This window comes from Syngnathus acus, chromosome 4 (genome assembly GCF_901709675.1).
Source record: "Syngnathus acus chromosome 4, fSynAcu1.2, whole genome shotgun sequence".
In the NCBI taxonomy this organism is placed as follows: Eukaryota; Metazoa; Chordata; class Actinopteri; order Syngnathiformes; family Syngnathidae; genus Syngnathus; species Syngnathus acus.
The window spans coordinates 1,257,497-1,285,358 of NC_051090.1; the positions used below are offsets into that span (position 1 = coordinate 1,257,497).

The following is a 27,862-nucleotide window of genomic DNA, read 5'->3' on the forward strand; positions in this document are numbered from 1 at the left end:
GTGCCGTCGGCTCAAGTGAGCATGAATCGATGCCAGTTCAAAGGTGCAGGACGCAGAAATAAAAAGAACATAAAAACACATTGATATGTGACTTGGTTGTTTTTTAAAAAGTACAGAGACAGTAACAAGATCTTGCTGCTCATACAGTATAAAAATGGTGACATCCAGTTTCGGCGAGGGGGAAAGCAAACGTTAGCTGTTTTCCCACTACGTGCAAATGAAGCCAAGTGAAAAATGTCAGTGTGATTCCAACCAGTAAACATCACAGTTGCTTCCGAAATCCCTTTCAGCATCAATGTCATGACACGAGATACAAAGTCAAGATGATTTTCCAAAAAGAAAATGCAAGTCAATCTTGTTGGTCATTGTCCCCATTCCAGGATGTGGCATGAAGTTTCCTTTTGAGAAGCCTCTTTCTGGGGATTTCACTGAGGGAGAAGGGCAACGTGAGGTTTGAAGGATTCTCCTTCCGAGACACGATGCGATCTTTGATGGCTTCTTTAATCACCTACAGGAAGCAAGTGGAGGGATTAGTAGTACCTTCTTGATGTGCCTATCTTGGAATGTATGGAAGCTTTCTCTGACCTGATTCACAATTGAGATATAAGTAGGGCTGGCAAACTTGATTTGATTCTATTTTTGTTTGTTTTTGTTTATTTGCTTACAGTCCCGTATGTGTGCACAGTAGCCTATTTTATAACAGCTGTTTTTGTTCTTCAAGGAATCAAGTTAAATTGAGCTGAGGCACTCGAGTAGAATTCACTATTTGTTATGTGAATTGAAATATATTTGAACTGTTTGCAATGTCTTCAGACAAGCTCGAAGGTCATTTGCAGAAATTGGTCATCTTTATCGCACATCTGTCTGGTCAGCAGCCAAATAGCCATCTATGTATCTTCACTTGCTAAGCTTCTCATTTCCCAAAGCAATTTGTTTCGCTCTTTGACAAGAGGTTATCAAAATGTGTACTTTTCACAGAGGCTTCAACGTCACAATTGTGGGCGGAGCATGGGAATCGAAAACAACGAATGTTGCCTTCAATGTGGAGGGGCAGAGGGATTTGGGAGTGATCCACACGAGAGGACCATTGCGTCATCACATTTGACTCCTCACTCGGGCCGGAAGTGACTCAGTTACAGTCAGTGAAACTCAGGCTGCTCTCTCATAGTGATACAACGACTACACTTGATAAAACATGTAGTGACAGTAGAAAGTTTTAAAGTTGCACCATAATATGACCAATGTAATGATTATGGGCACAAATATTCAAAGGATTCCCAATGACCACACAGAATGAGGGCTACAATAAGAACCTGGAAGTACACAACCATTTTGTAGAAATAAATACAGAATAACGATGACGACAACAAGGAGAAGGAGGAAAAGAAGATTTGTATTTTGATTGAATGTCAAACTGACCTCCAAGTTGTTGAGGGTGTTGAACTCCATCAGATCGTGAAGTCGAGTGTAAGCCTCGTTGGAGTATTGAAAATTGAAAGTGGAGAATGGCGACTCGGGATCATCAAAGATGTCGAAGTCTGCAAACTCTTTCTCCTTCTCAGTCTCTCTTGGAACACCTGTCATCAGATGATCAAATCAGGAGTGATGAGCTCAGCAGATTTCAACGGAAGTTGTTTTTTTGTTTTGTTAAATTGAGTCGTACTGAAGCAAATAAGAAAAGAAACAAACGAAGCCTTGAAAAATCTCACGGCACACCACCAAACAAAATGGATAGCTATGTCAATTGTATATTTTCTTATATAATTGTTTTTGTTCTGTTTGTCAGTATAAGTCGCTTGCATAAAAAGATGGACATTTGTTATTGATCTATGGAGTTCAGCCTGGTCTACTCAACAATCCAGTGTTAAGAGTGCAGTGACTGGGAATTGATCCTAAACCAGCTTCCCGAAAGTCAGCAATGTAAACCTCTACTCTGACAATGCTGCTATTATAGGATGGATGCCTAGCATGCATTCATGTGTCAAATAAATTCACACATGACGCATTAGCTAGTTTTTGAGGACAAATTCTCAGACAAAACGCAATACGGAGGGAAATAAAATTGCAATTCGGAAAAGTGAAGCAACCCCTAGGAAACTCATTGAGTATTCAGTTTGGATAGCGACTGGAAGTCCTTTTATGGAATATGCCGTTGGTTAGAAAAAGAAAAAAACTTACATAACTTCCATAAACAGACAGCGGAAGTATGTGGGCCCATGGCTGACTGAACATAAAGAGCCACTGGAGACGGACGGAAATGAGGTGTTAGGATGTCTTTGTGAGAATGTATAAGGATACATGACCTGTTTACACATAGAGTAACTCTCCCACTGCTCTGACAGATTCCCTACCGGCATGCCTGCCTGCCGGTACCTGGCTCCTCATCATTCTTGCAAACAGCCGCTGTCTATGCGCACAGGCGATCCAGACGGCAAAAATGCATGTGGCTTTAAAAACACATCATTTCCATCGATAACCGACCGCAATGACCCTGAGCATACACGTTTCAATGGTGAGCAATGGGGCACAAGTGGCAAGAAACAATTAGTGGTGGTCTCGCGTAACTTCAAGGAAGCCATGCCTCATGTGCCCTTACGGTAAAATAGCATAAAGGGTGCAGTTAGAATGTTTTCCCTGTGGAAAGCTCGCTCGCCATATGTACGCTCGCTCGCTGGCTCGCTCTTACCCGGCGCTTTGAACTGCCTGAAGTTAATGTTCACCAGGACAAAGTGGATGACAGTCGGGCAGTTCTTTTCGCCTTTCTTGGGTTTGAACACGTAGCATTCCTTGAGGCCCTCGCGGTCGAAGACTTTGGGATCGATTTTCGGGAACGGAAGCTTGTTCATTCGAGCCCACTTTTCAGCCAACAGGATCTCCTGGTGTGTACATTGAATCCATTCAATCATAAATCGTGCTTATTCAAAATCAAACAACTTCTGCAACTGCTAGCATGATGTACATATTTACTGCCAAAGGCGTATCTAGCGAGCTGTATTTGTTTAATTACAAATCTGTCATGACACACAGTGGAGTCAGACCTTAAACGGGGGGCTGGAGTCACTCGGTCGTGCAGAGAAATCAAAGGAGATGATGAGGTCGACGCCACGTTGGGGCCGCAGGAGGAGAGGGTAGGGAAGGTTGTACGTCAGGCCGCTATCCACCACGTGGATCTTCTTACTTTTCACATCCAGAGGCTCGTAGATACGGTCAAACTCATCCGGGTCTGAAAAGGTACAATTAAGGCAAACAAGACTGGAATAAATGCCTCATATAGGAGTGTCACATTTGTTGGCATGGACAAACTTGAAAAACAAGCATGTCATTAAACAGCTGTTATTATGAATTTAAAAAAAGAATTGTTTTCCCTTAAATGATCGTCAATCAAATGAATAAGATAGCGAGTGGTTATTTCTAATGTGGCCTGAATGTAGAACATGCGCATTTGCGTGGTCAAAGAGAATAAAGCCAAATAAACATGGCTTGTTTGTATAACCTGTGACGGCATCCACCTCTTCCTCGGGTGTAGCTGCGGAGCGGATGAGCCCACTGACGGGAGAGAAAGGCATGCTGGTGTTCAGGTTCAGACCCAACATGAAGTTATGCACCTGTTGGAAAAAAAAAAAAGAGTGACAAGGTGAAATTTCCATTGGCATATGGGCGTAACGGTGATGATATTGTGATTTGGGTCACCTTGCCGGCGCGGCCTTCTCTGGTGTTGAACAAGGCGGAGTCGCTGAAGAGCGACGTGAACATCCGTTGAACCCAGCTGGCCTGAGCAGTGCGATGATACTCGTCATCGGCCTCCTGGTTCTCTGTGCCGCCTGACCGCCAGCGTGTTTTTCAAAGTCAAGTTAGATAGCACATCCAGAACAGAACAGAGAGCTTGAGAAGAAAACAAATCGGACTCTGGATTTTTCTGCAATCCAGAGTCATTCATGTACCAATATCTGATCAAAGTAATGTGGGAGCTTGTCAGTATTTTCAAATAAATGTGGCCATTATCAAAAAGATATGGGGAGAAATTTCATTGGCTTTTCTAAAACATTTTCATGTGCATTGATGGGGTTTGATGGAATGTACAATTTATGTAGTGAGACTATTTGGAGCAAACGCCAAATGTTCTTTCTCATTTGCTCTATTCATTCTTCACGCCACATTTGTATGGTGAGATGGCGGGGCGCACAATGTTGACCTTTGAATGTAATAATCCATGCAAATGGAAAGTTTTCCACAGATATGAAAAACACACGGTCAGGATTTCCACTTTCCTCGTAATAGATCTGAATAAGTCAACAGAGTCTGTAAAAATAGCATGGCAGATTGTAGCTCACCTTTGCGGACTTCATCCTCGTTGTCCATGCTGTCATCTCCGACGATGTGCTGTGGTTTGATCTGCTCTGTAAAAGACGACGCGAAACATTTGGAAAAGCACCACAGGCGCAGTTTGAAGGAAAGGAATTGGAGGCAAACAAACATTGTTCAAACAGAAAAGAAAGGATCATTTTAGTTTGATGAAATTGGATGTATTCTGAGTGACAAAGCTTTTCAAATTTGGCACAGAAAACCTGAATAACTACTATGGGAGAGGCCAGCTCTAATTGTCAAAGAGCGTTGATGCAAGGAAATATAGAGTTTAGTCATCGGCAATAAGGTGGGAGTCCTGCCCGTCGGTGACTGGCGCCAAGTCAGTGCTTAGATCCTTTACAAGCTGTCAAATTGTATTGTGAAAAAGAGATGTCGCAATCCTTTAGGTTCCTGGCATTTGAAAAATGTTCACAACCCTGGATTAGATCAGCCTCATATTTCTTTGGAGTGAGCATCATGTTTGCACATGCAAATCTTGACTAAATTAGGTCCTTATTGTTCCACACATCAACACTGTGCCCAAAGGATTTGGCATTTGACAATTCTTTATCACACCCAAAATAGACGAAAGCAGAAATGTAATACAAGCCATTCTTTAACAGGGCGGAGAAGTTTCCACACGTTTGGTTGGCACTATCAATGCTTTGTGCCTCTACATGCAAAGGTCATCCTAAACAAATGCATTGGACCGAAACAAATTCCCCTGGAAGTTGATACCTCGCAACTGTTGTGGGAACAACAAAGACCATCACTACACACAAACACATTCAAAGGCCCTGGAAAGGTGTGGAAATACTTACGTGAAGAAACAAGAAAATGGAAGATCAATTGAACTATGCGGTCAATCGTTCATTCGGATGATTTTGGCGAATGAAATTTTCTGGCTTTGTGGATTGAAGTGGAATGCAACATTTTTATTATTATTATTCATTGATCAAAAAGAATCACATGATGCCACGATCCACAGCAATCCAAGAAGAAATGTAAGTCTGAAAAGCTATTTCCAAGGTTTTGGGACTTGAGGAAACCATGATCAGAGCATGGGGAAAAAAACTGTCAACAGCGGTGAACCTTCCCAGAAGTGGTCAGCCATCCCAAATTAGGGAGGTGAAAAAAAGCGCCCACAACTAACCTCATTTGAGGTCTGCGGTCGGGACTCAAAGCAAAGATCAGCGAGTTCAAAGGCAAATAAAACACCACTGTGGGGAAAAAGAACTTTCCGAGAAACGATACGACGGTACCCAAAACGTTTGGAAGAAATATTCGATGGACTGCTAAGACAAAATGGGAACATTTTGCAAGCTGTGTGGCCTGGTACCTAACATAGCATTTCAAACAAAGACTTTGAAACATTGTGCCAACAGTCAAACATGGTGGCGGGCGGCAGTGTGATGTCTGCTGCTGCTGCTGACCATCTGCACACAGGCTCAACGCTCCAGCGTACATACCAGAAAGTCGACCTCTGAATGGCTGAAAAAACAACTACAGGGTCGTAGGAAGCTGGAAGCCATCCCAGATGATTTTGCGTGAAAGGCAGACTACACCCTGGATTAGTTGCCAGTCAAGACAGACAACCTTTCACACCATCACTGAGCCGGAACGGAACGCAAGATTGGATTATGGATCGATTGGATCTTCATAGATGGTCTAGAAAGCTGCAATGTTCTTTTTTTTTTTTTTATGTTCCCCTTTAATGTTATTTACTTTAATGAAAATAATTGTCACCGTTGGATTATTGTTTTACTGTACCTTTGCGCTATATTCTGACTGTCTGCTGTATGCACACTTGCTCCGTTTTGCTCCTCTTATTTATTGTGTTATTTGTTTATTTATGATTTATTCATCACTCTTATTTATGCCTTCTTGTTTTTATTTTGTGTTGTTTGCTTGTATGTATGTATGTCGTGTACTATGTCTTGTCACCGTGGGATAGTGGAAACGTAATTTCGATTTCTTTGTGTGTCTTGACATGTGGAGAGATTGACAATAAAGCTGACTTTGACTTTACTGATGAGCAGTAAACCAAATGGGTTGCTGTTTGGAAAGAAGTCAAACACCATTTTCCTGCTTTGAGACTTCTCGCATGAGCTGGAAAGTCTGGATTGCTGCTCAGCAGTTAGCCAAAGCATTCAAGTGAAACAGGAGAGGAGTAGAGAAAGACGAAAGGCCAACAGTGAGGGGAAATGCTTACCTAACTCCTCCTCCATGGTGGAGCCTCCTGGTGTGTTTTTGACCCCAAGCACTCTGTTGAAAAGAATGGAAAAGGCGCTGCCCCACACACCTGCCACAGGCCAAACATACAATTATTTGGAATTTCAGTTGTAAAGGCCATGGCATATTCTCAATCACACTTTTCTCACCCATTAGAAAGTGAAGAGGGTTTTCTTCGTATTTCTTGACAACCGTCCCCATGAAGAACTTGCTTCCGAACAAGTCAGGTGTCATGAAGGTGCCGTATTTTGCCATTCCAATTTCATAAGGGCTGAACTCCACCCAGTCTGCAAGTCAATTCCCAAGTTAACTTGGCAAAGGGGCACTTTAGACTGCGGAACTCAGCGTATGTCTGCTAGTGCTGACTCAGCTGCTACCGTGCAACGCTACTGTCTGTTCAAATGCCAAAGCACTCTCAATGACTCTTCCCCCCCAAAATAGTCTCAATGTTTGGCGGCTGTGCGTCCGCTTTGTCAACCGTGGCCGATTTGAAACGTTACAAATTGGACCCGATTGACTCGCTTTAATGTATCCAATCGTACTTTTGGTTATCATGCCTCTCGGATGATTTCGGACAAAAGCAAGCCGACACCCTTGGATTGGCTGCCAGTCCATCGCGGAGCACATACAGTACATACTTAGCCCATTAGATAGATATGTTTGTGGAATGTGGGAGGAAGCCGAAGAAGTACCGGTATCAGAAAGGTTTGGTTCTCCGGTTTCCTCTCACATTCCAAAGACACGTCATTACAATTGAAGATGTTTAACTAATGGTAAAGGATGGAGCTTGCCTCTTGCCTTCGAATTCAAATGGATGTTATAATAGTGGGTAACACTGTTTTCCAGGGAAGACTTCATGTCTGATGTTGGGCTCTTAGTTGATAGGGGCCTCGGGGCCAACAAAGAGGGTTATTCCATACGGGTTACATGAAAGTCAAGTGACATATTTGTTCAGGCTTGCATGACATACAACAAGCCTTCCAGGCATGGGATTAAAAATAGACACAGAAATGCACGCAAATGTACACTGACGCAATTGTTATAGTGATTATTGCTATGGAAAATTGCAAAGCCATCCGTTGACACCAGGGTATTTTATTGTGTCAGAAGAGTCGAGACGTAATAGACATTGCGTGCTAGTCACCTTTTAGAAAGAAAATGTCTGAAGGGTTCGATAACGGTCGATGCTCCGAAGACAATATTTACCTGCGAACATGAGCTCGGAAACATCAGGCTTAACATGCAGACAGGTGAAGAGAGGAAGAGGACTTTGGGCCTGGTTTATTTTCTCCTGAATGTCACTTAACTTGATGTCCATCCTCTAAGGAGAAGAAAAACATGGACTGATGGAGTGGAAGTTCATTGTATACTCCAGAAAAAAAATCCATCGACTCTTACCGCAGGTACGAGTGTTTCCCCGATAAGCATACCAAAGATATCGGTGAAGGTCACTGGCTGTCCAGAAGCCTTCTTGGTCCACAAGGCTTGGATGTAGTTGGTTATGTGTTGGGGCAGCAAAAGCCTCAATGGGTTACTGCTAACTCTCTTCATTAGTTCCTTGTTGATCTCTTTTGGGCCTATGTTTGGAAAGTCAGGGTGGGAGTAGAGGCTGGACATGTACCTAGAGAGAGTAGAGATGCATTTATTTGAATGCAACACATGAAAGTTGCAAAAGAGAGGGACGCTTGGACGATAAATGGCACTGAATGAGTTAACAGAATGCTCCAAGACAAGTTGATATTATTGGCAACAAATGTCAGGCTACACAAAGTGAGCTTGTTATTGAAATCTGGGCCATTTCGGGACTACCTACCAGGTGGATCCGGAAAGACCGGCAATATAAGTGGCACAATCTAGAACTCCAGACTCAAAGAGGGCCTTCGTCACACCCGAGTAGCCGACCATGGCACGAAAGCCACCTCCTGAACCCGAGACAGCAATGATGGGTACCTGTCCCGCACACAAGAGGAGCGTCATCGGTTTGCGTCAAACCATCTCATCCTTACAACTTATTTTCTCTGCCTTCATAACCTAAAGCTAATCTAAATCCCGTCAGAAATATTCCACTATTTCCTCATGATGGATTGGCCATTGCTTGGTGTGCCAGCAATGTGCTGATGTCATGAACAGATGTTTGAAAAGTCCAACATTATTCCGAGAAACCTTCTGACAAAAAAAAAGGTGTCACGTTGTGACATTGCTACAAGTGAAGACAGCAGCGGGCTATCTCATTCCTCAAGAACTTCCTGGACAGGATGAACACTTGCAGATTACAGGCGGCCGGCCTCAAGGGCATCACAGAAAATACAACTTTGTGCAAGGAACAAGAACACAATGTTTAAGACTTTTGGCATTAGCAATATTGTTAATTATTGTATATTATTCATTCATTCATTTAATTGATAGAAATTAAAAGCAAAAATACATTTTGTATATGTACGGTGTCATGTTTTTTTCCTCTTTCCAAAATTCGACATATTGATACAAATTCTCGTCTTAAACACCTCTTCCGGTGAGCTGGGAAGGAATTGAGGCTTCTCCATGTGGAGTAGCTTCTTGATGCCCAGCGTCACTCTTTCTCGTCGCCTCTGTCGGAACTGCTTCTCATTGTCACACAAGGCCAGGCTGAACCGTAGATCCAATTTGGTGCTGGAGGCACAGAGACGTGCATTTGACTCAAACTAAAGATGCTTTTGCGGTAAAAAAACATTTTGAACCTCTTTATTGATTATGAAATGGGCATGGCCTAAACCTCAAAAAAAAAAGGAAAGGAAAAACCTTACCATATCTCCAGGAACATCTCTAAGTAGACCTTGGTTGCCTATCAAAACAATAACAAGACATGTTATTCAATTCCACCAACTGCAAGTGTTGTTTAAACACGCATGTTTGAGAAGTGCAAAACCCAACATGTGTTGTGGCTCACTTTGCCAATGAGGAAGGTCTCCTTCTGTTTGTGGCCAACTTTGAGGTCGGAGATGTCAAAGGAGGCAGTCCCGAGAGTCTCGTCCACCACATAATTGGCATCCATTAATGTGACCTGAGTAAACAAGTCGAACTACATTATTATCTCGGATCACCATTAATGGCAAGAATGTTTCCAAAAAAAAAAAAAATCAAACAATTCCAACCTCAAGGACATTCTGCAGGTTGGGGTCTAGTATGAAATGAAACGTCTCGTTCCATTTTGGATTGACGTTGTTGTCTATGTGCTTGGTCTTCTTCCTGCTGTCTGGGGTTGTCGGGATGAACAACTCCACATATGGATCTGGTGTGTCCACTGCGCAAACACACACACGCACGTCAACAAATATAGATATACAGCAACCCTAAAAATGATGCTTTCGAGAATGGGGAAATAGTAAAGCAGATTGTTGTTGCATGAATGAGATGTGAAATGACAATTATTCACTCGCATTTCTGAACGGGAAAAAAAATGAATGAAAAATGGTTTGGGTTTGAAATGCTGTTCCTGCACCGAAATTGAAAAACATCATGATGCCGGGTGGTCTCTTTTTGTATTTATGACGCTTGGTCCAAAATGTATACACTGTATCTGTTGCAGAATGAGTGTTACTTAATAAAAACAGATAGCAGACTCACACAAGTCCCCAAGTTTTCCCTTCGTGACACTCTCGGCTCGAACAACTGTCACCGTGAACTTGTGGGAAAATTGTTGCTCCACCTGAAATGCAGGATTAAATGTCATATTATATAATGCCACCAGCTTAGCAAGAAGAAAATCACATAAGATGGGGAAAAGAGTTGTGAAAAAAAGCATTCAATAAAAGCTGCCAAATTCCCCAAAATGCTAAGGGAGCTTAGTCTGTCTATTTCACATATTATCACATATACAACAACAACAAAAACATGAATACCCACAATTATATTAGATGCCATGTTTTTATGTGAATGATGGAAGCCTTTATCAAGATGGAGTTCAGGAGAAGAACATCTCAGTCCTCACTTTACTCCGTTCGAGCCTGTAAATTGAAACCAATCAGTTTCATGTTTTCATGCAAACTCTTTCGACTTTTGGATCCAGTTTACAAACAACACATCAGATGTCATTTGAACATTTCAGATTTGTATGTGCGTCTGGGGAATTCAATTCAGTGTTGTCTCATCCGTTCCCATCTATTCAGCAGAGTGCCATCGGTGACGAGACTGGGAGCACGTAGGAAGATTCCGTGGTCATCCAAACCGTCACGTAGTTTGCCTCACTGATCCAAATTCTACAAGTGCCAGCTCATTCTGGCCCTTGTTCTGCAGCAGACAAAGAGCGCATGCAGGGCTCCGTGTGCGTGCGTGCGTGCGTGTGTGTCAATAAAAGCCACAGTAATCACGCAAAAGAGGCAACAAAAATGCACAGTCGGCAATTTTCAAAACCGTCGCTCCCCTGCATCACATTTATACTTGGATCTCTTCAAATATTTGCAGTAGTACTTCAAATCTTGAAAAATCAACAGCATGCGCTAGCATTTAAGATGTTTAAAGATACAATATGTAAAAATGCACTTGCCATCATAGTGGTGAACTCATGAAATCCAACAGCGCACGTGCTTTTTAAAGCACAAGCACAACTGAGAGACCACACAGCAAGTGCGAGTGCAAGCCAAATGGCTCGTTGATGTGAGGAAACACTGATACTTTTTAAATGTTCTTGTCCTGTATGTTTTCTAGTGGATGATCATCATACAGATGAGTCTATTGATTGATCATTTGGTTGATTGACAGCTACATTATTGGTTATAAGCATCATTTACAGTGTGTGTTAGTTGAAGTCGTCACAATGCCTTTCCATTTTTTTCCTCTGTAACCCAACAGTTGAGGCAGATGGCTGTCCAACACCAAATATTGCTTCACTCAAAGGTTTCTATAGGTTGGTGGAAAATGTCTTCCTTTCCCCAAAGTAGCCTACTGATACGAAATAAACAGTGGGGGTACTAAACATTATTCTAAAATAAAAATACATATAAATAAATACATAAATAAATAAAAATAAAGCAGTACAACAACCTTGTTTTTCTTTATTTGGCTCAATGCAAATAAAATTAAAGTGAAACGCAATGAATGACAGACATTTTCATACAAGTTCTGGGCATTGGCCAATTCCCTAGAGCCATCGGTACAAATTCGTGATTCATAGCTACTCCATTCACGCCTGCTACAGTCCACTCTAACAAGTTCTGTCTGATTTTTTTTTTTCCCCGGCTGGACATGTCATAAATTGTAAGATTATTTACATAATAAAACGCGGCAGTGGACATGCTTCACATGACGTTGAAGAGCTTCTTAGACCAAATAACAAGAACAACGACGTGCATACTTATCATCTTATATCATCTGATCCGGGCTAAAATAGATCACGGCAACAACAACAAAGGTTTCATATCTGGGCTGAAGTTACTAAACTTTGGTTTCCTTGTTATCCAAAATTGCGTAAACGGCAGTTACAGCCACAACATTTCTTTTTACCAGTGTGCCAGTCTCATTAATGGCAAAAAACATAAACGTATAAGAGAAAAAAAAGTATACATACCTGAAATAAGACGTTTCGAGTTCATAAATCCTGCAAAAAAGTAGTGTCATGCGCGATCACTCATTCCACGACTGTCGCGGAGGGAGGCGGCGCTTGACGCGGAGAAGCAGCGTTGACTTGAACGGGAGCGACACGTCAACTTTTCAGAAAACACAAAACATTGATCATGAAAAAGAGACGCTAGCGTCGTCGACGTGAGACAGCAAAGGTGAATTTGGGCAGAGAAAGTTAGTAGTACGTAGCTGCGCTCCAATTACGCACAATGCGTCTTGGCTTCTGCATCCACTTGGGGGCGCGATTCACGACTTCCAAAAGCAATCAATTCACTACCTCAACACGAACCGAGTGAACTTTTGACGGTTATCACCTCCAACTATGCCTTTAGGTCTTTTTCACCACATACCAAGCATTTCTTATGATTTTATTTTTTTTGTCCTGCGAAAGTTCATCATTGTACACAAATAGTGCCATCCAAAAAAGCAAAGAAAGAAACAAGAAAAACACAATATAACATCATACAACAATTGTTATTTGTCTGAATAATTCAATTACAGTGAGGGGGCGATACCATGCGTTAAGATGACTCACACCAATTGAAAATCAAACGAGTGGGTTGTAGTGACTTGGACGTCTGCGCGCGCCTGTTAGAGCGAGAGTCGCATGAGAATTTAATGACGTCACCCACGAGCGCTATAAAGGTGCTCCCGTGCGCAGGCTGGGACGGTCTAACGTTCAACTCTCAGAGAGGAACAACAGCGGGGAGGTTCTTGCAAAGTCTTTGGAGTATGAACAAATCCACTTTAACGCTTGTGTTCTTGTCTCTTGGCTGTCTTGTATGTGAAGGAGGTAAGTCACCAATCTACTTGATTGAACGCATGAGTGTGCTTCTGTTGATTTGATGGTTGACTTTCCCTCTTGGTGTTTCTCAGGTAACCTATGCTGCTCAGAGCCATGCCAGAACAGAGGTGTTTGCACAGCCCTGGGATCTGACGCTTATGAGTGCGACTGCACACGTACCGGCTATTACGGTCCAAACTGCACCACGCGTGAGTACATCAAGAGATCTAATCGACTTGGAAATAGTTTCTTTTCTGAGTGACTAATGTTTGTCTCGAATCTTTACAGCTGAATTCCTCACCCGGCTAAAGATGCTCCTGAAACCTACTCCCAACACAGTCCACTATCTTCTCACCCACTTCAAGGGCTTCTGGAACATCATCAATAACATCTCATTCCTCAGAAATGCCATCATGAAATATGTTCTGACATGTAAGTCCATTGAGGAGAGCCTTAGCCAGGAGACGGTATCGCAATAAATCCAAACTAACAGCCATTCTTTTTTTTCTTCTTCTAGCTCGCTCCCACATGATCGACAGCCCTCCAACCTACAACGCGGATTACGATTACAAAAACTGGGAAGCTTATTCCAACCTTTCCTACTATACAAGAGCCCTCCCTCCGGTTCCAAACGATTGCCCAACTCCTATGGGAGTCATTGGTGAGTGTTTTTTTTCTCTGCCTCAAAAACCAGTTTTCTTAGATTCCTGAATACTCGGCAAGGGGTGGGTGGGTGGTTGGCTGAGTCCCATTACATCAGAGGAAGTCATCTTGTAAAATGGGAATTGGGCTGTCTTCGTAGGCTTGTGGGGGATCAGGTTAAAAAAAAAAAAAAACTGGCCAAGTGAGGTTCTTTCAACAAAAAAGCATTTGAGTTGAATCTTTGAATGACCGGTTGCCATGCTTCATCCAGGTAAAAAGGCGCTCCCTGATGCGAAGCTTCTCGCCGAGACGCTACTGATGAGGAGAAACTTCATCCCTGATCCACAGGGCAGCAACCTTATGTTTGCATTCTTCGCGCAGCACTTTACACACCAGTTCTTTAAAACGGACATGAAGAGAGGCCCTGCCTTCACGCTGGCCAAAGGTCACGGGGTAAGACTACAGCTTGCTGTTATCTCATGGGATGAGTATCTTCACGTTTCAAATATTATATTTATATGAATTGTTTTCCAGGTGGACCTCAGCCACATCTATGGAGACACCCTGGACAAGCAACACAAACTGAGGCTGTTCAAGGACGGCAAACTGAAACATCAGGTACATGTGGAGCTGGTGTGTCAGGAGAATCCCTTGAGCGCACAAGTGTCTCACGTTTCATTTACTCTAACTACAGATCTTGGATGGGGAGATGTATCCTCCTACAGTAAAGGACGTGGGCGTTGAGATGCACTACCCTCCTCATGTCCCCGACTCTCACCGCTTTGCCGTGGGTCACGAGGCTTTCGGCCTGGTCCCCGGTCTCATGATGTACGCCACCATTTGGCTGCGGGAACACAACCGCGTCTGTGACGTTTTGAAGCAAGTCCACCCTTATTGGGATGACGAAAGACTCTTTCAGACCTCGCGGCTCATTCTGATAGGTAAGCTCATTCAACGGAACTTTGCAAAAGTGGAAGTTATGCAATCGGTTTTACCAATCACCCACCTCAGACTCTGTTGCATATACTGGGCTTTTTATTTGAGCCTCGACATTAGGAAACCGGATTGAGAATGTGTTCATCGTTGTCTCATTTTCCTGAATCGATTGTCCGGCCAACAGGAGAAACCATCAAGATTGTGATTGAGGACTACGTGCAGCACCTGAGCGGCTATAACTTCAAGCTCAAATTTGATCCCGAGCTGCTGTTCAGCCAGCGTTTCCAGTACCAGAACCGCATTGCGTCAGAGTTCAACACCTTGTACCACTGGCACCCGCTGATGCCCGACTCCTTCCACATCGAGGACAAAAACTATAACTACAAACAGTTTGTCTTCAACACCTCGGTAGTGACTGAGCATGGCATTGCCAACCTGGTGGAGTCCTTCACCAAGCAGATAGCTGGACGGGTAGGTTTTTTTTTGCCAACAATGACATCATTATCGACAGTGATGATACTTTATGCATAACAGCTTTTCTGTTACTATTTTTGTAGGTTGCCGGCGGTCGTAACGTCCCAGCACCGATTATGTACGTGTCCGTTAAATCCATTGAGGGCAGCAGACAAATGCGTTACCAGCCTTTGAACGCCTACAGGAAAAGATTCTCTATGGCTCCCTACAAGTCTTTTGAGGACTTGACAGGTGAGGTGTTTTTTTTTAGTACCGTTGTCTGTGACTGCTAAAGCAACAGGAAGCTTAAGCAATGTGACATTATTGCCGCATTGAAAATACTACACGCTTGCTACGTCGAAAATACGACACGCTTAGCGACAGTGTTTTATCACTTCCATGTTCATCTCAAATTGAGATAGACAGATTGAACAACAAGATGTAAACAAAAGGAAGTGGATACTTGCTCGAGCGGAACGAAAACTACGCATGAGGAAGACAGAAAGAAAACCCGCGCCTATGAGCAGATTATTTTCCTCAATTAACCTAACATGGCTATTTGACGAATGGAGGAGGAACGCTGAGTGCTAAATTTACCACTCCTTTCTATAAATACATGTATCCAGTCTAAAAATGAGACAGACAATCTTCGATGAACCAGATGGACGACTAACTAAAGACAAATATTTCCTCCTTGCGCCTCCTACAGGGGAAACAGAAATGGCAGCAGTGCTCCAAGAGATGTACGGAGATGTCGACGCCGTGGAGCTCTACCCGGGTCTACTTGTGGAAAAACCCAGAGCCAATGCCATCTTTGGGGAGACCATGGTGGAGATGGGGGCTCCTTTCTCACTCAAGGGCTTGATGGGGAACCCCATCTGCTCCCCAGAATACTGGAAGCCCAGCACCTTTGGAGGCAGTGTAGGATTTGATATTGTCAACACGGCATCTCTGCAGAGGCTCGTGTGTAATAATGTGCGGGGCCCCTGCCCAGTGGCCACATTTCACGTGCCCAACATTGAAGATACAGGCTCCATCGTCATCAACTCCAGCGCATCCCCATCACAAAGTGGTGACATGAACCCCACAGTTGTTTTGAAAGAAAGGACTAGTGAGCTCTAAATTTTTTTTTTTTTTTTTTTTTTTGTATTTGGTTGAACTAATTATTTATTTATTTATTTAAAAAAAAAAAATATTTATACTATTTATAATAGAAGAATATTTTATGTTCGCAGACTTTGTATGGAAATGTCCATACTTTTTATTTATTAAAGGAGCGTGTATAAATTTATTGTAAAATGAAAGACCTCAAGAACTGCAACCTGATACTTGAAAGCTAGTTTACAATTCCATCATAGTTTTTTTTTTTTTTTTTTTTTTTTTGACTGTGTTTTAAGACCGAGAGCTGCTTGTATGACTTTTCTTCTGTTTTACTGTTCCATAATATATGTTACGATCTGGACCACGAGGCTACTGTAGACAGTGAAATAGTGGCACTTTAATGTGGCTCACATGTGATGTAAAGTATTTCTCATCATTAAATTATATTTCTGATGTACTCATGGCTGAATGTTTGTTATTTTGAGTTACATTTCATAACAACCCAAAGTTGGGTGGGTCAATCCAATTTTTTACTTTGAGTGTGGTGTATTTAATTGAACATAAGATGCATTTGCATTTAACCCAAATTTCATCTGAATTTTTATGAGCACTTACTACGCCTTTTATTCAGGCTTTCAGGAACATTTCCGAAAAAGTCCATGTTTGGACAAACGTTTGACCGGGAAAGATGGTCCATCCTTTTTACTGGACATGATGTGAAAGGAAACGTCAGCTAAGAGGAAACGGTATGTCAGCGACAGAGGCTGGCAATATAAGGCAATTATTTTTCTTGGGTCTCACTCCAAATGAAATAAGGTTTGTTGACGTGACTGTCAGCACAGAGTCGTGAGTCAGGCCACGGCCGAGCCTCCTCCTTTCGGCACAAACAATGACAGCCGCATTTTCCCATCAATACGGACGGACAACACTTTGACTTTTTCCCGTTCACTCCGGGTTGTTACTTTGGCAAAAAAAACAAGACAATAATCAAGTCATGTGCATCAGTTGTCTTTTCAACTGCCTCGCTGGCCTCCTCCGCCTGCAGGTCTTTGTCCTCCACAGGATTCCCTTTCACAAATACTTGCTCCATCACGGCATGAAAATGACCTAATTGTGTGTGTGCACATTGTTGGCTTTCCGGACTGTCACTTTGCCCAAGAGTGTTATTATTTCATACCACGGTTGTTATGTAGCCTTCTGGTACAGGATCAGGATAAGCGGGCTGTAAATGGAAGGTTCTCAGGGAACTCGAGTGTTTTCTTTCTCTGTAACTCTGAAACCAGATTAGGCATGGCGGGAATGAGCCAAGAAAAGATGTTCGAGTACGTGAAGCCTTGCAGGTGTGGGCTTGAATGGGATTTGAGCTCATGCCAGCTGCCGTGAACACTCCAAGCTCTGGCAGTGACCCATCCACATCGCGTGACACCTCAATTCTCTCTCATTTGTAGCTCAATCATCCAGAAAGTCATTCTAAGGTTAGCGATACAATCTGGATTCTGGAAAATATCAAATGAAATTCTTGGATGATTACGACCCCACAGTAGGGAAATTCACAAAACATGACAGCATGGTGAGTAACTGGTCACTTTGATTGGACTGAGGGGACTCGAGATGACCAGTTTACCCCTTAACCAACATCTCACCACATCCTGGAACTCATTTTACTCTATAACATACACACTGGAATGACTCAATAAAACGTTGGCGTCATTTATATGTCATGTTTAAATAGTCACAGAAAGGGTTCAGAGTTCACTCTTGTTGTACCTTTTGAGCTTTTTGGGGAATATTATAGATGTACTATATAATAATATACTGTTGAAATATAGTGAAGTGTCACGTCTCGTCCCCAGCCGTTTTACAATGTGTGTGTCTGTTGTCACGGTTTCCGTCGGTGTGCTCGCCCCTCCCCTCCTGTGTGCCCATGATCATTCTCACCTGTCTCTTGTTACCTGTCGTGTATTTAAGTCCTGTCTGCCCCTCACTACCCCCGCCCGTCGGATCATTAATGTCTTTACGTCCTTTGTTTCACGTCCCTGTCGGTCAGTCCGCTTGTTCTTTTGTTAAGTCATGTCAGTTTGCCGAGTCTGTTAGTTTGTTTTCTTCAATAAACCAAGCTGGTCCAAGTTGCACTTGGTTGCCCTGCTCCATCCGTTCCATGACAAGAAGTCCCTTTTTTTTAGGTTTTGGAGGGTAGGTGCCTTTTTTATGCGGTTTGATTAAATAGTCCTTTTCCTGGAAAGCTTTGAGTTACACAGTTGTATCTATTGATCCGTCATTGTACTTACAAGTATTCACATTTTCATTTGTATTTCTGATAATCACTCAATGAGTCATTAGAAACTGTCGTATGACAGACAAGGTGACTATTTTCCCGAGAGTGCCGGTGTGTGTGGGTGTATGTTTTTCAAGTTTCTAATTGAGGTCTTTTGGCATCATTCACCCTAACTGAGCAAAGATGCCTATGATGTCATTGTTTAATCAATCACAGGAGTTTCACTTGAGTCACTTCTTGAAGTGGGCAAATGTGAGCGTGGCTGTGACTGTGGGGAGCTTTTTCACATTCAAATTATTCATTGGTGTGTCTCAGGTGTAAGGAAAACCCATATTCAGATTCTTCCATTTATTCTTACTTTACAAAGAAAAAAGTACTGAGGCATCCAACTGGAGGAAGAATTTTTTTTAAACCAAACAATTGGTCTAATTCGTTGAAAACTGCTACCAGTTGTCACATTCTCATGACATGGAGAGATACAAATTGGCAGAAAGAAAAAACAATGAAGAAACCAGTGGACGGAAGTGATGAAACAAAAACGAAACAGCTGAACAAGGAACGAGTGTTAAGATTGGTTTAGAAATGACCGAGCTGACGAGAAACAAAACCTAATGAGCAAAACATGCAGAAGACATTCAAGAAAACAAGACATGACAATAAAGTCATTGGAATCTGCCCAATTTAAGCCCGATAATTAGTCTCTCAAAGTCAGACATCCAGAGATCACCTTAACGTACAGAACGCTGACTCATCATGATAATGCTTTCAGTTGCTTTTATGGAAATACTACGGTTGGAGATGCTCCAGGTGCCTCAGTGCTACACAAATATACTACATGTGCTCGACTTAATATGTTTGACCCGATTCATAAAAATAGTTGACTGTGTTCTACTTTGTTGAAACTATGACAGGGTATCTATCACAAATGACTTGGGAATGTCAACTATTTGACTTGGTGTCTCCCTTGTTTTCCCAATGTTGGTAACGTCCGGTGACTCTCACCTTGACACACCTTGAATAGCTTTCATATCTGCTTGCTTACCTCTCCTACTATTGTTTGTCTTCATTCCATTTGTAGACAAGGCTTGGGAAAATATTTACTGCTATTGACTCATCAAAGACACAACAGACAATTGTCTGTGAAGCAACAGTTATACCTGAATCATGAAACGCAATTTCTTTTGTAACTTATGCTAAGATGACTCATCACAATATTATAAATGGGAAGAACAATAAAGACCTAAAATGACCATGGTTCACTTTTTAGGGATTGGTGCTTATATAGTTTTAGAAAATGGATGCTGCAGTCCGTACGTTTCCTTTTTTGAAAAATGTATCTCATTGAGGATCGACGGACAGACGAACGTATGAGGAAATGATGGCGACTTGGTTTCACGTGAGAACTTGAGACAGAAGAAAACTAGTCGAGTCACACAGGAACAAATTTTAGTCACTAAAAATAATGCCACTTAATTTTTCTCAGAAAATATAGGGTGTTTCATAAAGTACGCAGTTCTTAAAAATGCAATAAATCAGCCAAAATCGATGCAAAATTCAACATTTTTATTTAATTTCATTCAACATATACTTCAATTTAATAATGAAAAATGATATCGAGCATATGTCCACCTCCACTTTCTCTGCAGGCAGTCATCCGATAGTTGAAATTAACGATAACTCTTTTGCAGACGTCCCTGTCGATTTCGCCGATTACCCGTTGCATTTCCATCTTCAGTTCGGTAATCGTTTGAGGTTTGAGTCATACATATTGCAAATGGATGAAAAATTTGTCAAGGGCATTACTTCAGCAGGTATCACATCAGAAATTCCAGTGTGATGCAAAAAAAATGATGAAAGTAGTTCACAGAGTATTGATGAATACTTTTGAAAGCACATTCACAGGCCATTTTTGTTAACTCAATTCCATAAATGAGTACATTGTTAAAACAAGACAGTGGTACTGATAAGACATATTTGGCGGATGTTTTGTGCCTAATAACAACAAGGATATTGTTCATCACCGGCCGCCTTTGGCAAGTTTTACCTGGCCAAATGTTTCCATGACATGTGTGAGGTGTTGCCACAACATGTCTGGGGACAGGTTTGAAAAATATTCCGGAACAACTGTATGCTATCTGTTCTTTGATACAAACAGGATATGCGTTGGTGATGTCATCGTTACAATTTTGGAAGGCTACACTTGAGATTGTGACACTTGCCACTTCAGATCATTTTGCTTCTACGAAATTCATTCATTCACACTATAAATTTGTGTAAAACAGCTGGCCGCCAGTTGTGTTTGTCCCAAACCTTTCCAAACAAGGAGTATAAATAGTTTACTTAAGTAGAGAGCTTTATAAGCATTGGATTTTTATTAGCATATGTGGCTGTAAATCATTGTTATAATAGTAACAAACTCATTGTATCAAATCTTGTTGCCACGCTGATAAAGACAATTTGATAAATGTTTCGATGCTACTTGATGGTAATGTATTTTGATCAAATATTATTAGATACAATGTTGTCAAATTGTAGAAAGAAACGCGACATTGTTTAACTGGAAAAAATATATACAGCCTGTAAATGATTCTCCAAAGCTTATCCCTCCCTCACTTTTACAATGTCCATATATACTGTCTACTTCCTCCTTGAAAAGGGTTAAGAGGAAATGAAAGTGGCCCACCGGGAAAATGTCGATGTTGTCAAATGAACTGAGGGATTTGTTTATTTTGCGTAATTGCCTGCATTTGTTCAACTAAACCAGGGGTGTCAAACTCATTTTTTTCACGGGCCGCATTGTAGTCATAGCTTCTTTCGGAGGGCCATTATGACTGTCAACCCAAATAAATGTATGATCACCTCATATTATATACAGTAAAAGCTACAATACAAACTGACAAATAACTCGTGTTCAAATCAGAAGAGTAAAAACTGGTCAAATATTAAAAAAAAAAAGATATTAAAAGTGAAGACAATTTGCAATTCTAGTAATGACACACAAATTTGATGCACAATTTGTCTTCGCGGGCCACATAAAATGATCTGGCGGGCCGTATCTGGCCCCCGGGCCTTGAGTTTGACACCTGTGAACTAAACTGTCACTCGGTGATATCAGACATTTTCAGACATTCAATGGTGACCACAGGAAGAAGATGCACATTTCCAAAGCTGGGCTCGAACAAACTGACTGAAGGGGAAGTGAAGTATAGAGTGAACCCTTAGCAGGAAGTTCAAGGTTTGGAGTTTAGACTATTTCTACTTAAAATACTGAGCTTGATAAACACAAACAGAAAACACAAACATAGGTTTTTATGTCAGCCTGGGGCCAAACACTAAAATTGTTCTCACTCAATAAATAAATAAATATATTGAGTGCCGCAAAAAAAAAAAAAAAAAATTGATTTTCTGAGGCCCCTGAATGTGACCCCCGTCACTTTTGAACCTTCATGGCTCCTCCCAAAGACTTTAGTGCATGACTGCAGTACTCTACAATAGTTTGTTTTTGTGTTGCTGTAGCTCCTCCCAGTGGACTGTGTGGATAGAATGACAGAATTACAGAAAACAAATATAATCCAGTCCACCTATGAGGATTTAGGCCATCAACAATACTATCCAACACAAAACTACAATCATATGAAGAAAACTAAATGTTGTACTGAATTTTTATTATGGGCACTTGGAGTTTGTTGTCATTGACACTTGCGACTCATCATTGAGAATAAAAAAAAACACAATACAACCAACACTAAGACTATTAAATGGTTGAATGTCTTTCATAGAGTCCCTGAGCTCTGACGCACAAAGGTAAAGTGCTGACCTCTAGTGTCATTATATAACCGAAGAATACAGTGGAGTCATCAAGGAGGTGAGCGAGCCATTGTTTTATGAGCATTAGAGATGTTGCTAAGTGGAATTAAGAGCAAAAAAACTGTCGATGCAAATGTTTAAAAATCTATTTTTTATTGGAGCAAGGCTTATGATGTATTTTCAGGTCTTGGAACATTCCCAGCGAAATAATCTGCTGTACTCGCTTCCAATTTAAGCATCTCCAGTACTTAGTAAGAGAACGAGATGATGAAAACCCCACCTGACATGCACTGTGTGGCTGAATTGAAAAAGTCTGCTAATCCTTTAAGCCAATAACTACAGGACGCAAAAGGGCAGAAAGACGACACAGAAGTCAGACAATTGCACAAGCTCATTGAGAAAACGTTGGACGATTCATCACTCGTTTTACAAGTGGGCCAATGAAGACAAATGTCATTGTTGAACTTTTTTAATGTATATAAATCTGCTGTTTGTGGTGGACAACGACCATCCAGATCATTTTGACAATCTAATGATGTCCATCAAATGTTAAATGCTCCTCTGTCCACCTTTGCAAAGGCACAGTTTTATTCACTTTTAAATGACAGTGTCATTTAACAATATGCTTGTTGCAGTTTTGGAGCACAATATACAATGTAATCATAACAATAAGGGTTGTCTAATATGTCGTTTTCATTGCGTGAGCGAGAGCAAGGCAAAGACATTGGATACAGCTCAGAGACAACAGTGCCATTTTTGTTTTGAGAAGGCGCGTGATGAGACATCCCTAGCTGGAGGTGCTTTATGTTTTATAAGTTTGTCATCATGTGTTTATTACATGTGAATTTTGGAACGCCTCACAGACACTTCAGTGAATTACAAAGAAAACATTTGTTGAAAATTTGAAGACCTATTGTGTACGCTAGCTAGCTCTTGCATCAGTCAACTCTTGTTCATTTTGAGCGCGTGATATGTATGTCAAGAGGGGAAAACTATTAAAGAAAATATTAATGAAACTCTCTCTCTCCACCTCTCTCTCTCCCTCCCTCTCTCGCTCGCTCGCTCTCCCTGTATCTCTCTCATAGTTGGGCCTGCATCAAGTAGAGGCTTCTAATTCCTGAAGTGAAATCCTCTTAGGATCTATTTCCGTTAGGTCTATAGCGTCTTTTTTGAAATCCTCATTAGAGCTGCGCTCATTGGCTGGACAGAACTCACAACAAGCAGCGACAGACAATTCTGTGAAGTCAATCGGGCGCAGACCACTGTGAAGTTACTTCAAGATATTGTCGTGAAAGGTAAGACGCCGATTTCAAATTTGACTTGAGTGTTACTGTACGTCAATAATTATTCAACATATTGAACAATATATTTACTTTTAGACTTTTATCCTGGGGATCATGAAACTAATGTTCCTCTCTTATTCAACCACTTTAAATTGAAAATTTAGAATTGACTTATAACATTGAGAATCATACGGAGAGATTTAAATAGCCTATAAATTGTGGAAGCTTAGCTCCAAAATGTAGTCTTCAACAAACTCTGACTACAAAGAGCAAGTTATTTTGCTCCAGTGTCATGGGTTCATCTTTCCTCAAAGAACTGACTGTGTATCTGTCTCTTTGAAACACACATGCACGTCCAGAAATGAAACAACGACGCATTCATACAAGACTTGGGCACGTGTTCCAGCTAGAACTAATCAAGACAAATCTTTCCCAGTGACAAAGACCTGATATCAGCCAGCTTTAAAGATGCAGGAAGACCAAACTCATTCAAACAGTTGGCAATTTAATCCATTTGCTGTGACAGAAAAATCTAACATCCACCAATTTTATACAATGACATACTTTAAAAACGTTTGCAACATATTGTAACTAGGTTTCATATTTCACGCAGTAGCAATCTTCTTTGTAAAAACAGTATCTGTAAGAACTCACAAAGGCACCAAGAGACCCGCTACAGTCAACTAATCCTCTTAGACAGCATTAATTTAATTAAATATCCTCGGAATCACGCACAATCTAACTAACTCTAAGCAAATCTGGAGTATAGTCAAGCGCTATTCCAATTTGGTCTTGCATATAAAACATAGTGAATGAGTTCAGCATGTCAGCTTCATGTTTTTCCTTTTTTTTTTTAAATAGGTTTCTTTTTATCTCTACTAGTTATCGACAATCAATATATAAATAAATGGATAAATAAATCAATTATATTTAAAAAAAGCTATCAGTCGCTATTATTGTTTTCAGCACATGCTGTAATCTGAAAAAGTCATCATTATTAATTCCAGTTCTGCTTTACACAGAAACATGTTTGACCAGATTGACCTGGAAGAAACGGCAACCCACACGGGTGAGTAAAACAATGTTTAAAAATGATTTCTAAACATTGTGTGCTTGGTGTGGGATTCACTCAAATGTTGTGTGTGTGTCAAGTACAGTTCAAAATGAATGGGACTCATTTTCTATGGCTAGCTAATGTAAACAATAGCTGAATCCTAGTTGTGGATCTTTCAAAAGGTCCCAAGGGTGTTATCAATGACTGGAGGCGGTTCAAGTTGGAGAGCATGGAGCAGGAAAACCTGCCTCCCGCAAAACGGGAACTGCTCCGACAAATGTCATCCCCTCATCGGACAAAGGAGGACTCCAGGGCAAATCTTAACCGCAAGGTACATCCCATCTCTTTTGAAGACAAAATAGCAGAGAACATGAAATCTTGCAAAATCCCATTTGTAATTCTTTTCAGATGAGCGTGCAAGAGTACGAAATGCTCAAGGAAGAAGACGAGGGCTGTCTTAAAAAATACAGAAAGCGCTGCATGCAGGAGATGCACGACAAGCTCAGCTTTGGTCCCAAGTTTGAAGGAGTCCACGACCTGGACAGCGGGGAGGCCTTCCTGGAAGTCATCGAGAAGGAACATCACAGCACGGTGGTGGTGGTCCACATCTACAAGATCGGAATCAAAGGCTGCGAAGAGCTCAACAACTGCCTCGACTGTCTGGCCGCAGAATATCCCACCGTTAAGTTCTGCAGGATTGACGCCGTTTCCTCAGGTGCTGCTGAGAGATTCTCAGATGAGGTGTTGCCTACGCTTTTGGTCTACAAGGCAGGCGAACTGCTCGGGAACTTCTTGGCATGCATGCAGCACTTAAACGAGGAGTTCTTTGCCACAGACGTGGAGACCTTCCTCAACAGTTACGGTTTGCTGCCGGAGAAAGAGCTGCCGGTGCTGGATGATGAAGAGGAGCAGGATGTGGAGTAATTTGTAGCTGCTGAGGAACCGAAAAAAAAAGCTTGTTTGGGTGCTTGGATGTAGACTTGATAAGCACTATTTACAGATTTGGATTCAAATTAGAATAGCAGCATCACCCAAACAAAAGCCAAAAGCATTTTATGTTAACCAATAAGGTAATGTTTTGTTTTGAAATATTTGACCTTCCAAGTGCATCATGCAACATTTGAAAGTGTTTTAGCGCTTGACTGGATTGATTTATAAATTCTGAATTTATACTCAGGTCCTTCAAACTGTTTTGATAGTTAACCAAAGGGCTGTTTCTAGAAAAAAAAAAAAAAACTTACCAAAGAAATGCGGGTGTGGATCCGGGTTGTAACCACATCTGGGTGAAGAAAAAGTCACTATATTGGACAACATTTTGTGTGGACAATATTTAGTGCAAACAGAGCTGCATAATCATCATATTTTGTTAGTGATTTTAGTGCCGTATATATTGTCATTATTATCATTTCACCATCATTTGAAAGAATAAAACAACCTGAAATTTCTGTTTTGGTTTGTTTTCTCCAATCATACCCATCTCTAAATCCTAGCACATCAGGTTTTTAAGATATTTGTATCTTGTATTGTGTCATTTAATTGAAGCACTGCCATATTAGCACACCATATTCCATTTGCACATTTGCTGAAAAAGCAAATTACCAAGCCAGCTTTATCCTTTCAGCAGAAAAAAAAACCTAACCAACTGCATCAATTGATATGATTGTCTACTTTTGTGGTTTTATGCCTGAAGGTTCCGTGATATATCGCCTATTGCTTGCAAAACAGCACTCCATTGCTAATTAGTTTGCCCTCGTTTGAATTTGGCCACAGTTATAAATATTCTTCTGACGATGAACATGAGCCAGTGTTTTCACGTGACCACATCTGACACGGCTTGCATAGCCTCAAGCTGATAACACCTGATGTTTTTTACACCATTATTTATAGACCACGACTTTCTCGAGTTGTCGAAACATGTCGGCCACCAGGTCTCTGACTCCGCCCGTCTTCAAGACCGGATGTGCCTTGCAATAAAACGGATCCACCAATATCAGAAACTGAATAACTGAATAAGAATGAAATACTGTTTTGTTTGTTTGTTTGTTTTTAATTCTTGGAAACAAATATCACGGGGTGACTCATTATACCGGCCAATTAACGCCTGCCTAAATGATTGTCTCTGCGCTCACATGACTCCACCCCCAAATCTGTCTTGCTAATACGTTTCTAATTCATTATACAGATTCACTAATTATAGGATGTTTTTGCCTTTTGTGTTTGGACTTGTAAGAGCCCATCCGTCACGCTCTAGTTCAGCCACATAAACAAATTTCACCGTGATGATGTCATGTGCTATATAGCACACTCTTGGTCACTCACTCTCAGTAAATATGGACAAGGGACATCAAGGATATTACATAACTTTGATATGTGTTTACTGGCTGAATGAAAATGTAATCGCTTCATTGATGTGACTGGAACTATCCCCTGATATGTACGTTACAATAAATACGTAGCTGTTGCCTGATTTTCAAGAAAATTGCTACAGGCACATCCCTGCAAAACAACATGCAGAGCTCAAGCTGCAACACCCCCCACATTCACCTTTAGGCCGACCTCACCTGTGTTTGTCACGCCATCCAGGCTAATGTTATTCCTTCATCTTGTTCGTGCAAATTTCTGCTGTGTCTGAAATATGAAATGTGCACCTGTACGGTGCCATTAAAATCGATGGAATGCCACTGTCAGTATAAATCACTCTTTGGGTGGCAGCTTGTGTCACCACGTTTCAACGCCTTCAAATGTGTCTTCATTAAGTGTGTAGTGCTCAGCTTCAACAAAATATGTTTGGTGCATATGGTGGTAACCAGGTGTAACAGCTGAGGTGAAAATAATTCCGCTGCCTGGAGACAAACCTCTCCTTTCATTCCTCTCACGTTCACATTTTTGACTGAAAATGATGATGAAACAAATAAGTACAGTAGATGTATTTCGCTGAGAAAGCAAGCAATTTGTCTTAAATTTGAGAAATAATAATAACTGACCTGCTCACTTCACAATTTTTAGAAAATACCCCAAAGCTGGCGGCCACTCGTCACGTTGTTAAATGTAGGGATAAGTACGAATAAGAAAGTTTCTGGAATCCTTTTTTTCAATGGATGAGGTTTTACGCATTCCGTGGACACGCCCACAGAATTTGAGAGCGAAGACAAGGGCTTTACAATTTTGAAGCAGTTTTCAGTATTTGACAACTTTTATTGTTCAAATTTGGAAAGTTGTTAAAAACACTCTTCTCTGTGGGGAGTCAAATTTCTACGACATCTGTATTTTCAGTCAATTGCACCATCTTTAATGATTAAACTATGGGGCATTCAGTGATAACTTGCTAGGGAATAAAAGTACAGATTTATGCTCTG

General features: G+C 41.3%; 3 protein-coding genes across 4 annotated transcripts; 2 read left to right on the forward strand and 1 right to left on the reverse strand.

Annotated features, from left to right (window-relative positions):
• Positions 1-84: 84 nt before the first annotated feature.
• pla2g4ab (phospholipase A2, group IVAb (cytosolic, calcium-dependent)) lies at positions 85-12,445 on the reverse strand. 2 transcript variants are annotated; one of them, XM_037249260.1, is made up of 19 exons: positions 12,119-12,445; positions 10,459-10,559; positions 10,180-10,261; positions 9,708-9,856; positions 9,503-9,616; positions 9,360-9,397; positions 9,081-9,225; positions 8,390-8,526; positions 7,975-8,197; positions 7,783-7,897; positions 6,726-6,863; positions 6,557-6,646; positions 4,332-4,397; positions 3,691-3,821; positions 3,494-3,605; positions 3,039-3,223; positions 2,687-2,876; positions 1,420-1,577; positions 85-508 (listed from the first exon to the last, which is right to left on the reverse strand). In XM_037249260.1, exons 2-19 carry the CDS (start codon positions 10,474-10,476, stop codon positions 350-352), a joined length of 2,250 nt encoding a protein of 749 aa, XP_037105155.1. In that variant the 5' UTR covers positions 10,477-10,559; positions 12,119-12,445; the 3' UTR covers positions 85-349. The 2 variants fall into 2 exon arrangements, with proteins under 2 accessions (XP_037105155.1, XP_037105154.1); XM_037249259.1 differs by lacking the exons at positions 10,459-10,559; positions 12,119-12,445 and having other exon boundaries at positions 10,180-10,285.
• A 458-nt stretch (positions 12,446-12,903) lies between these two features.
• On the forward strand, positions 12,904-16,544 carry ptgs2b (prostaglandin-endoperoxide synthase 2b). The gene is made up of 10 exons (XM_037249261.1): positions 12,904-12,964; positions 13,048-13,164; positions 13,244-13,387; positions 13,473-13,616; positions 13,869-14,050; positions 14,132-14,215; positions 14,292-14,538; positions 14,718-15,004; positions 15,091-15,238; positions 15,696-16,544. The coding sequence occupies exons 1-10, from the start codon at positions 12,904-12,906 to the stop codon at positions 16,106-16,108; spliced, it is 1,827 nt and encodes a 608-aa protein (XP_037105156.1). The 3' UTR covers positions 16,109-16,544.
• Positions 16,545-23,244: 6,700 nt separating this feature from the next.
• Positions 23,245-25,755, forward strand: pdcb (phosducin b). Its single transcript, XM_037249262.1, has 4 exons — positions 23,245-23,464; positions 24,475-24,521; positions 24,689-24,837; positions 24,915-25,755. The coding sequence occupies exons 2-4, from the start codon at positions 24,479-24,481 to the stop codon at positions 25,428-25,430; spliced, it is 708 nt and encodes a 235-aa protein (XP_037105157.1). The 5' UTR covers positions 23,245-23,464; positions 24,475-24,478; the 3' UTR covers positions 25,431-25,755.
• The last annotated feature ends 2,107 nt before the right edge of the window (positions 25,756-27,862 follow it).